Source organism: Anabrus simplex, chromosome 6, assembly GCF_040414725.1.
Source record: "Anabrus simplex isolate iqAnaSimp1 chromosome 6, ASM4041472v1, whole genome shotgun sequence".
Taxonomy (NCBI): Eukaryota; Metazoa; Arthropoda; class Insecta; order Orthoptera; family Tettigoniidae; genus Anabrus; species Anabrus simplex.
The window spans coordinates 221965141-221977318 of record NC_090270.1 but is presented as its reverse complement, the minus strand read 5'-3'; the positions used below and the strand labels follow the sequence as shown (position 1 = coordinate 221977318).

At 40.6% G+C, this 12178-nt stretch overlaps 1 protein-coding gene across 2 annotated transcripts in view; it reads right to left on the bottom strand.

Moving 5' to 3' along the window:
• zyd (sodium/potassium/calcium exchanger zydeco) overlaps positions 1–12178 on the bottom strand; it is a 273963-nt gene that overhangs the window by 64367 nt on the left and 197418 nt on the right. For both annotated transcript variants that reach the window (XM_067150202.2, XM_067150203.2), the window contains exon 3: positions 1137–1324. In XM_067150202.2, the coding sequence (XP_067006303.2) occupies positions 1137–1324 (188 nt within the window). The remainder of the gene's footprint in view (positions 1–1136; positions 1325–12178) is intronic.

Genomic DNA, 12178 nt, shown 5'->3' with positions numbered 1-12178 from the left:
CTCTAGAGGCATGGGTTCGATTCCTGGCTCTGCCACAAAATTTGAAATGTGGTGTGAGGGATGGTATGCCTTTGTTGGCAGGACCTAGTGTTTACAGTGCACTATGTCTTCTGGTATAGGCTAAAGCAATTTTGTTACCTCATAGATCTGTCTCAGTCTCATCCTTGGCTTTGACAATAAAAAAGTGACTGAGGTATGAGCGATGCTAGTAATGCCAATCCCTATGCAGCCAGTCGCTGCTATGAATGGTGTGAAAATGTTGCTCATAGGGTCGGTTGGTGCATGCATTTCAGTGGGCTTGGCAGACTGATATGTAATAGCCACTCTGGCTCGGCGAGGAAAGCAACGGGAAACTATGTCACTCCTCATTTCCCTAGTACGCCTCTTCAGTGATGCCTAGACCATCTATGACAGCTGATGGCAGAGCTGTTGGGGATCCCACCAGCGTTAATGCTGACGGATTGAACATACATACATGAGGGATGGAACAGGGTCCACTCAGCCTTGGGAGGTCAACTGAGTAGTAGGGGGTTCGATTCCCATCTCAGCCATCCTGGAAGTGGTTTTCTGTGGTATCCCACTCCCCCCAGGCAAATGCTGGGATTGTACCTAAATTAAGGCCACGGTCCCTTCCTTTCCATTTCCTTGTCTAGACTTTCCTATCTTTCCATCCCTTTACAAGATCCATGTTCAGCATAGCAGCTGAGACCGCCTGGGCGAGGTACTGGTCCTGCTACCCAGTTGTATTTCCCGACCTAAAGTCTCAAGCTCTAAGACACTGCCCTTGAGGATCCCTCGCTGCGTCCAAGGGAAAAGAAAATCAGCGGACTTAGTTTGTTAACAGTTACACAATTTGTAAATAAGAGTCAGAAAGTTGGAAACTAATTGACAGTGTACATTCTGAGCTCGTAGGAATAGTTCTGTACATAGAAATTGTTAGTTGCGCATTTAAAGCCGTTCTGAACCAATCCGCTAAGGTTTCTAACATTCCAGAACTAACTCGTATGAGCTGCTATGCCACTGCTAAGTTTGGAAATCATTACTTAACTTCAGAGACGTTAAGATCTCAGTCTGTTCGTGCAGGTGTTTGTTGCACAAAACAAGTCACTGAAATAGACTGGGAGGAAGGTACTCACGATGCCCGCGCCGATGCCGCAACACGCCGCCACAGCTAGGATGTTGAAGACAGCGCTGCCCACGATGGTACCGACGCCAATGTCACCCTCTGTGATGAACGTGCCGATCACGTTGACGAACAATTCTGGCGCCGACGTCGCAGCTGCCATAAATGTCGCTCCCGCTACGTCATTCGACATGTTCAGCGCTGGAAAATACATTCCATATTTTAGTTCACAATCAAACGATATAATTATCAAGATCACTCAAATCTATTGTCATCCAAGTCAAGAAATGTTGTTTATGATGTTAAGATATCACTGGATGCAGTGTCTCAAAACGGAATTTTTAGAGAATGCAGAAATTAAATAATAATAAAAACACATATAATAATAATAATAATAATAATAATAATAATAATAATAATAATAATAATAATAATAATAATAATAATAATAATAATAATAATAATAATAATAATCTAATTCAATAGAAACATCACGGAAACAACTCAATGTTCTCAGACAACAAGCAGCAAAGGTAGAGCTACAAATTTCACTTGAGAGAACACAAAGCATCACGAACATCAGTGAATCTCCTTGAAGGTTATATTGCATCGGGAGCAAGGAACGATCAAGAAAACCAACAGGTTCAAGTAGCCGGAACCCAATGTCTCCGAAGGAGTAGCATTATCAACTCGAGTTGATAAGCTAGAACTGGCATACCAACGGACCAAGAACACCTACAATAAAAACTGGCTCTTCCGAAACACTAAAATGAAGCACTACCAGTCAGTCATTCGCGGAATGTCTAATATTCACCAGGAAGGGACTCACAGACAAGCTCGAAATCCACGAAAGAAAAATATTGAGGAAGTTAATAGGACCAGTCAAGGAAGGGAACGAATATAAAAGGTGACTCAACTAAGAGCTCTACAAATATTGTGAAAAAATCACGGACGTGGCCAAGAAGAGACGCCTAGCATTTTAAATATCTACAGGATGCATCATGCCAGAATGACCAACCAGCTTCTCGTTTACCGTCAAAAGAGGAAGATCAAGTCACCGTGATTGATGGAAGTAAACAAAGATCTGCAGGAACTGGGAGGAACAGAGAGGGACTTAAAAGACCGGACATCTTTCGGGAGATGGTGAAACAAGAGGTTTCAGAACAAACCACCAAGAAGGAGGACAGGTACCCTGTGGAGAAAGGAGAGGAAAGAACAACATAGCCAGAGGATGCGCAATTACTGGACAAACATCAAAATCCACCCAAAACGCAATAGTTGAATATCGTGGTCCTTAGTCGGCCTGTACGAAATAATAATAATATCGCATGGTCTAGGATATCAGGGTGCAGATCGTCTGAGGTGCAGTCAATTAGGCGACCTGCATAACAGTATAACTTATTAGCTGTTATTCGCTGCTTCGCTCGCGCGGATTTCGTAATTTGATTAAAATAATCGTTCCTCGGTACTGCACTAAGACATTATCTGACAGCCCCTAAAGTATAACAACTCATCAAAAAATTGAGTTTCATTTACCATAGAAACTCTTTGTGAACCATGTTTGTGGTATTGTCCGTTGGGGCTAAGATGACTAGGTTACCGGCAGAGCTAACTCTGGAACATGCAACATAGATCTCTACATGTGAGAAACAATCCTCTCTCAAGTCGAAAACAAAAAAATTGTGTTTCTTTATTTTTAAAGAAGATCCCAAATGCATCTTTCCATGTCTGAAACATCTTGCCCTTTATCAGTCCCTTGCCCCACCGTCCCGCCTGTATCCACCCCACCACCACCTTCCACCTGAGTGGATTTTCCGAAAATAAAAAATACGTGTCCCTGATTTTTTAAAGGACATTCCAAACACTCATTTTCACGTCGGTAACATGTTATGTTTTTGTGATATACTACAGATATACTTATTTTTAAAATTCGCCTGATTTTTCAATTCTCTTCAACCCCTTAAGTGGATTATCCGAAAACAAAAACATATTTGTTTCTTTATTATTAAAGGCGATTCCAAGTACCAATTTTCACGCCTGTAACATATTCAGTTTTTGACATACAAGTATCTCTACTAAAGGATTCAACCAATTTTTCAGTCCTTTTCACCCCTCACCCTTAAGTGGATTTTCCGAAAACGAAAAGATACGCATTTCTTTATTTTTAGAGGAGATTCCAACTATCAATTTTCACGCCTGTAACATATTCAGTTAATGAGATATACGTATCTCCATTAAAGGAGTCAAAGCCTTTTTCAGTCATTTTCAACAACCCCACCACCCCATTAAGTGGAATTTCCGAAAACAAAAACAAAAGAGTACGTGTTTTATTATTTTTAAAGGGAGATACCAAATACTAATTTTCACGTCTGGTTCATGTTAAGATTTTGAGATATATTGTGGGTATACCGTACTCATTTCAAAAATTCACCCACTTTTCAATTCTTTTCACCCCGTTAAATGGATTTTCCGAAAATAAAAAAAATACGTGTTTCTTTATTTTTAAAGGAGATTCTAAATACAAATTTTCATGCCTGTAACATCTTCATTTTCTTAATAGTTCATCGAAAGGGAGGTAGGTAGCAGCCTTTCGGAAATTGCAAGGGCAGCAGTCAGGCCTTGTAATGATACTCAACATGGCTTAGCTGTGTTGATACTGCTACTTGGCTGGAAGCAACGGGAAACTAAAGTCGTAACTAACTTCCGAGGACATGCAGCTCTCTCTGCATGATTATGAGTGATGTCCTGATGATGGCTTCCTAATTGGTAAAATATTCCGGGGGTAAAATAGTCCCCCATACGGATCTCCGGGTGGGGACTACACGAGAGGGGGCAATCATCAGGAAGATGAATACTGCCATTCTGCGAATCGGAGCGGGGAATGTTAAAAGTTCGAATCGCTGTGGTAGATTAAATAATCTGAAAAGGGAGATGGATAGACTTAAGTTATAACATATGTAGCTGATATAAGGGAAGTACGTTGGCAGGAAGAGGAAGATTTTTGGTCAGGCGACTACAGAATTATTAACACAAAATCAAACAGGGGAAATGCAGGAGTTGGTTTAATAGTGAATAACAAGTTTTTTATTTGCTAGTTGCTTTACGTCGTACCGACACAGATAGGTCTTATGGCGCCGACGGGACATGGAAGGCCTAGGAATGGGAAGGAAGCGGCCGTGGCCTTAATTAAGGTACAGCCCCAGCATTTTCCTGGTGTGAAAATGGGAAAACACGGAAAACCATCTTCAGAGCTGCCGACAGTGGGGTTCGAACCCACTAACCTCCCGGATGCGAGCTCACAGCTGCGCGCTCCTAACCGCACGGCCAACTCGCCCGGTGAATAAGAAAATAGGGCAGCGGGTAAGCTACTGCAGATGATGAAGAAATCGAAAGACGATATCAAGAGATAGAATATTTAATACAATATGTAAAAGGTGACGAGAATCTAATTGTGATGGGAGAGTGGAATGCAGTGGTAGGCCAAGGCAAAGAAGTTAATGCAGTAGCAGAATTTGGATTGGGACAAAGGAATGAAAGAGGAAGTCGGCTGGTTGAATTCTGCACCGATCATAAATTAGTCCTTGCTAATACTTGGTTCAAACACCACAAAAGAAGACTGTGTACATAGACAAGACCTGGAGACACTGGAAGGTAAAAATCGACTTCATTATGATTAGGCAGAATTCAGAAACCAGATGTTGCATTGCAAAACTTTCCCAGGAGCAGACGTGAACTCCGACCACAACTTTTTGCTCATGAAATGACACCTGAAATTGAAGAAAGGAAGGAATGCAAGAAGATGGGGTCAAGAAACCTTGAAAGAAAATAGTGTGAGGGACTGTTTCAAGGAACATGTTGCACAAGGACTAAATGAAAAGGCTGAAGGAAACACAACAGAGGAAGAATGGGCAGTCGTGAAGAATGACGTCACTAGGGCTGCTGAAAAAATTATAGGAAGAAAGGAAAGATCACCTAAGAATCAACAGATAACTCAGGAGATACTAGACCTGACTGATGAATGACAAAAGTACAAGAATGCAAAAAATGAAGAGGGCAAAAGGAATTCAGGCGATTAAAGAATGAAGTGGATAGAAAAGTGCAGGACTGCTAAGGAAGAATGGCTGAAGGGGAAGTGCAAGGGTGTTGAAGGTTGTATGGCCCTAGGAAAGGTAGATGCTGCATACAGGAAAGTTAATGAAACCTTTGGAGAAAGGAAAGCCTGGTGTATGAATATTAAGAGCTCAGATGGAAAACCACTGCTAGGGAAAGAAGACAAGGCAGGGAGATGGCAGGAACATATCCAACAGTTGTTCAAGGTAAAGACATAGATGATATAGTTCTGTAACAAGAAGAGGCTCTTGATGCTGATGAAATGGGTGATCCAATTTTGAGATCAGACTTTGACAGATCTTTGAGAGACCTAAATAGGAACGACTGACTGCCTTAAGAGAAACCAGCATGGCGAGGTTAATCCATTTAGTGTGTAAGATGTATGAGACAGGAGAAGTACCATCCGATTTTCGGCAAAATTTTTTATATTACCTATTCCCAAGAAAGCCGGTGCTGACAAGTGTGAAAACTACCGCACCATTAGTTTAGTATCTCACGCCTGCCAAATTTTAACATGTATTATTGACAGAAAATGGATAGGTAAGTTGAAACTGAATTAGGAGATCAATTTGGCTTCAGAAGAAACGCAGGAAAACAAGAAGCAATCATGATTTTAGTCTGATCTTAGAGAATCGAATTAAAAAGGACAAGCCCATATACATGGCGTCCGTAGATCTAGAAACGGCATTTGATAATGTTGATTGGACCAAGCTATTTGAGATTCTGAAAGTGATTAGAATCAAATACCGAGAACGAAGGATTATCTATGATCTGCATGAAAATCAGTCGGTATTGATAAGAATCGAGGGCTTTGAAAAAGAACTAGCAGTCCAGAAAGGAGTGATGCAAGGTTTGAATTTGCACCCCCTACTTTTCAATGTTTATATAGAATAGGCAGTAAAGGAAACCAAAGCGAAATTTGGAAAGGGAATCATAATACAAGGAGAGGAAATAAAAACCCTGAGATTTGCTGATGATATTGTTATTTTATCTGAGACGGCAGAAGATCTGGAGAAATTGCTGAATGATATGGACAGAGTCTTGGGTAAGGAATACAAGATGAAGATAACTAAGTCCAAAACAAAAGTAATGGAGTGCAGACGAAGTCAGGTGAAGCAGAAAAAATATTAAATTAGGAAATTAAGTCTTAAAGGAAGTAGATAAATATTGTTATTTGGGTAGTAAAATAACTGACGATGGAAGAAGTAGGGAGAACATAAAATGTAGACTAGCACAAGCAAAGAAATTTGCTCACTTCAGACATTGATATGGGAATTAGAAAGACGTTTTTGAAGACTTTCGTCTGGAGCGTGGCATTGTATGGAAGTGAAACATGGACGATAACCAGTTCAGAAATAAAGAGAATAGAAGCTTTCGAAATGTGGAGTTACAGAAGAATGCTGAAGGTGAGATGGACAGATCGAATCACGAATGAAGAGATACTGAATCGAATTGGTGAGAGGAAATCGATTTGGCTACATTTGACCAGAAGAAGAGATAGAATGATAGGACACATCTTAAGACATTCAGGACTTGTGCAGTTAGTTTTTGAGGGAAGTGTAGGTGGTAAGAACGGTAGGGGTGGACCAAGGTATGAATATGACAAACAGATGCAGGATGCAGCAGTTATGTAGAAATGAAAAGCTTAGCACAGGATAAGGTGGCATAGAGAGGTGCATCAAACCAGTCTATGGACTGATGACTCAAACAACAACAAAAACAACAACAAGAACAACAATTATCCTCATAGAAGAATTCAATCCCTTTTTCGGTCCTTTTCATTCCTTTAACGGATTTTCCAAAAACAAAGAATACGTGTTTCTTTATTTCTATAGATTACAAATACAAATTTTCACGTCTGTAACATATTAAGCACTTGAGATATAAGTATCTCCATTAAAGGATTCAACCCCTTTTTCATTTCTTTTCACCCCCACCTTCAATGTTTTACCGAAAACCAAAAAGGGCATGGTTCTTTATTTTTAAAGTAGATTCCAAATACCAGTTTTTACGTCTGTAACATGATATGTTTTTGAGATGTACTCATTTTAAAAATTCACCCAATTTTTAATTTCTTTTCGCCCCACTTAAGTGGCTTTTCTGAAAACAATATAAAATGCTTTTCGTTATTTTTAAAGGAGATTTCATATACCAATTTTCACGTCTGTAACATCTTCAATTTTTGAGATATAGGTATCGTCATAAAAATGATTCAACCCAATTTTCACATATCTTTATCCCCCTCAAGTGTATTTTCTGAAAAAGCTCGTGTTTCCTTATGTTTAAAGTAGATTCCATATACCAATTTTCAAGTCTTTGAACTATTAAATTTTTGAGATATGCCCATTTTAAAAATACCAACGGCCGTAGCCGTGTTGAAACACCGGATCCCGTGAGATCTCCGAAGTTAAGCAACATTGAGCGTCGTCAAGATTTGGATGGTTTGCCACGTGCTGTTGGTTGAGGGTAAGGGAATGGAGGAGCGGAAAGGACCTGGCCACCCTACCGTACGTAAACTCCGGCTCAGGAACACCTCTGCGGAGGTTCGGACCTAGCTTTGGGCAGAATATACCCTTACCTTACCTATTTTCACCCCCTCAGCGACGAATATCCAAATAAATACTCTTAGTGAACACCTACAATCTAATATGAATGTATCCCCAAAATTTCATTTCTTTATGTCCAGTAGTTATGGCTCGATGATGAGTCAGTCAGTCAGTCAGTCAGTCAGGACATTTTATATATACCGGTACATTTTCCAAAATTTCATCCCATAGATATATTATACTTACCAGATATTGCAACAGGAGTTAAATCATGGCTGAAAAATGATATAATGGATGCAAAAATATTCTCACGGAACTGGAGTGTGTATCGTATAGAGATAGGATAGGAATGGTAGGAGGGGGAGTATTCATTCTGGTGAAAGAAGAATTTGTAAGCTACGAAAAAGTTAAAAACATGAAATTCTGTGTGTAAGGCTCATCTCTAAAGACAATAGGCAACTTGATGTCTTTGGAGTGTACAGACCGGGAAAGGGTAGCGCTGACGCTGATTCAGAATTATTTGATAAGTTAATCAGCTATGTGGGAAACGATAAGGAAAGGAACGTGATTGTAGCGGGTGATCTCAGTTTACCAGATGTTAATTAGGAAGGTAATGCGAACGACAGGAAACATGAACAACAAATGGCAAAAAAGTTACTATGGGAAGGGCACCTGATTCAGAAAGTGATGGAACCAACTAGAGGGGAAAATATCCTGAATGTGGTGCTGGTAAAACCAGATGAGCTCTATAGAGAAATCGAAATAATGGATGGTATTAGTGATCACGGAGCTGTTTTTGTCGTAGTTAAAAATAAATGTGAAAGAAAGGAAGGTATTAAAATTAGGACTATTAGGCAGTACCACATGGCTGATAAAACAGGCATGAGGGAGTTTTTAAAAAGTAACTATGATCGCTGGAAAATGGTAAATAAAAATGTAAACGGGCTCTGGGATGGGTTTAAAGCAATTGTTGAGGAATGTGAAAATAGGTTTGTACCTTAAAAAGTGGTAAGGAATGGTAGAGATCCACTATATTATAACAGAGAAGTAAAGAGACTAAGAAGGAGGTGCAGGTTGGAAAGAAATAGAGTTAGAAATGGTTGTGGAAGTAAGGAGAAATTGAAGGAACTTACTAGGAAATTTAATCTAGCAAAGAAGTCAGCTAAGGATAACATGATGGCAAGCATAATTGGTGATCATACAAATTTTAGTGAAAAATGGAAGGGTATGTATAGGTATTTTAAAGCAGAAACAGGTTCAAAGAAGGACATTCCAGGAATCATTAATGTACAAGGGGAGTGTGTATGCGAGGATCTTCAAAAGGCAGCAGTATTCAGTCTGCAGTATGTAAAACCGAGCTCGATAGCTGCAGTCGCTTAAGTGCGGCCAGTATCCGTATTCGGGAGATTGTAGGTTCGAACCCCACTGCCGGCAGCCCTGAAAATGGTTTTCCGTGGTTTCCCATTTTCGCACCAGGCAATTGCTGGGGCTGTACCTTAATTAAGGCCACGGCCGCTTCCTTCTCACTCCTAACTCTTTCCTGTCCCATCGTCGCTGTAAGACCTATCTGTGTCGGTGCGACGTAAAACAACTAGCAAAAACAACAACTAGCAGTATGTAAAGATTGTTGGTTACAAGGATAATGTCCAGATAGGGGAGGTGAGTAATACTGAAGAAGTATTAAAATTTACCTATTACTATGACATTTACAGTAAGATACAAAAGTTGAAAACTAGAAAATCAGCTGGAATTGATAAGATTTCTGGGGATATACTAAAGGCAATGGGTTGGGATACAGTACCATATCTGATATACTTATTTGATTATTGTTTGGTTGAAGGAGCTATACCAAATGAATGGAGAGTTGCTATGGTAGCCCCTGTGTATAAAGGAAAGGGTGATAGACATAAGGCTGAAAATTACAGGCCAGTCAGTTTGACATGCATTGCATGTAAGCTTTGGGAAAGCATTCTTTCTGATTACATTAGACATGTTTGCGAAATTAATAACTGGTTTGACAGAAGGTAGTTTGGGTTTAGGAGAAGTTATTCCACTGAAGCTCAGCTTGTAGGATTTCAGCAAGATATAGCAGATATACTGGATCCAGGAGGCCAAATGGGCTGTATTGCGAATGACCTCTCTAAGGCATTTGATAGGGCACATCATTTAATGTTAAGATCATGGAAGACTGCTGGCAAAAATGAGTGCTATTGGACTAGAAAAAAGAGTGAATGGGTGGCTATATTTCTAGAAAATAAAACTCAGAGAATTAGAGTACCGGTAGGCAAAGCTTTATCTGACCCTGTAATAATTAAGCGGGGAATTCCTCAAGGCAGTATTAATGGACCTTTATGTTTTCTTATATATATATCAATGATATGTGTAAAGAGTCCGACTCGTTGGCTGAATGGTCAGCGTACTAGCCTTCGGTTCAGAGGGTCCCGGGTTCGATTCCCGGCTGGGTCGGGGATTTTAACTTTCATTGATTAATTCCAATGGCTCGCAGGCAGGATGTTTGTGCTGTCCCCAACATCCCTGCAACTCACACACGACATACAACGCTATCCTACACCACAATAACACGCAGTTACCTACACATGGCAGATGCCGCCCACCCTCGTTGGAGGGTCTGGCTGCATTCGGCTAGAAATAGCTAGCCACACTAAATTTTAATTTTTTTATGTGTAAAGAAGTGGAATCAGAGACAAGGCTGTCTGCAGATGATGTTATTTTGTACAGAGCAATAAATAAGTTACAAGATTGTGAGTGGCTGCAGGGATACCTCAATAGTGTTGTCAGATGGACGGTGGGTAATGGTATGATCATAAACGGGGTTAAAAGTCGGGTTGTGAGTTTCACAAACAGGAAAAGTCCTCTCAGTTTTAATTACTGCGTTGATGGGGTGAAACTTCCTTTTGGGGATCATTGTAAGTACCTAGGTGCTAATATAAGAAAAGACTTTCATTGGGGTAATCACATAAATATGATTGTTAATAAAGGGTACTGCACATGGTTATGAGGGTATTTAGGAGTTGTAGTAAGGATGTAAAGGAGAGGGCATATAAGTCTCTGGTAAGACCCAGTAGCGGCTTTTCAGGGGCATCAGGTACAGCCCGGCTGCACTAACATTTCTCAAAACAATTGTCTATCATTGTCTGTATCCCTACATTTTCTGTTTAAAACATATTCGTTGAAAAAACCGAAGAGTGCGCTCTATATGTTGTGATTACTCAACATGCGTAGCGCTCGTAGTTAAGCAAGCACCGCTGTTCGCTTCACTTACGAGTGCTGCGGAATGAGTGCAGCCCTCTCAATGCTCACAGCAGTGCGGGCTGACTTGTGACGTGTAACACAAGGGTTGCCATGACAACGCTCAAGACTGTCATGAGTACGCATACGGTTGTACTTTGCGTGGTGCAGCCCAGCGAGTCTCTGGGATATTCGGCTGCTTGGCTCGAGCTGGGACGATATTATCCGAACCCAACCGAACGTGTAACCCGCCCTCTCTGCTTAGGTTGAACACATGCGGGCTCCTACAGCATTGCTGCCAATATTAGTATCTCAATCTCACGCTAAAACACAATCAAACAAAGACACATTTACTAGTATATTTTGTCGCGAGAGTTGTGGCTACTGTTACACCAGCTGTAACAAGAAGCTTCTTATAAATTTGAACGTGTGGTGCACGGAGTATTCTTTCATAGTAAAAATAAATGTCCATTGTTATAATGTGAATCGTGGCCGTGTGGCGGATTAATTGTGAGTTAACTGTAAATAACATAAGCGCATTTGAAGAGCATTTAGTAGCACAGCTCACACGGTGAGCTCTTGGCGTTTTCATAGTTACTACTGTATGTGAAGCGTAGAATAATTATTGTCGTATGGATGTTTGGAGAGGAAGTGCGTTTGAAATTCATTAGAGATATAAATATGTAGTATTATAGTATTTAAATCTTTTCTTATAGTGTGAAAGAATAGTGTTCCTATCGGGCGAGTTGGCCGTGCGCGTAGAGGCGCGCGGCTGTGAGCTTGCATCCGGGAGATAGTAGGTTCGAATCCCACTATCGGCAGCCCTGAAGGTGGTTTTCCGTGGTTTCCCATTTTCACACCAGGCAAATGCTGGGGCTGTACCTTAATTAAGGCCACGGCCGCTTCCTTCCAACTCCTAGGCCTTTCCCATCCTATCGTCGCCATAAGACCTATCTATGTCGGTGCGACGTAAAGCCCATAGCAAAAAAAGAATAGTGTTCCCTCCAAAGCGTGCTTTAACATGGAACCCTCCGCGGATTTAGTTTGTATTTTAAGAGAAACTCCGTTTTCGAAATGGAAGAAGGAGGATAAAAGAGAAATGTTATCAGTCAAACGTCCCCAGCCAGATTTGACTTATCAGAAAATAACA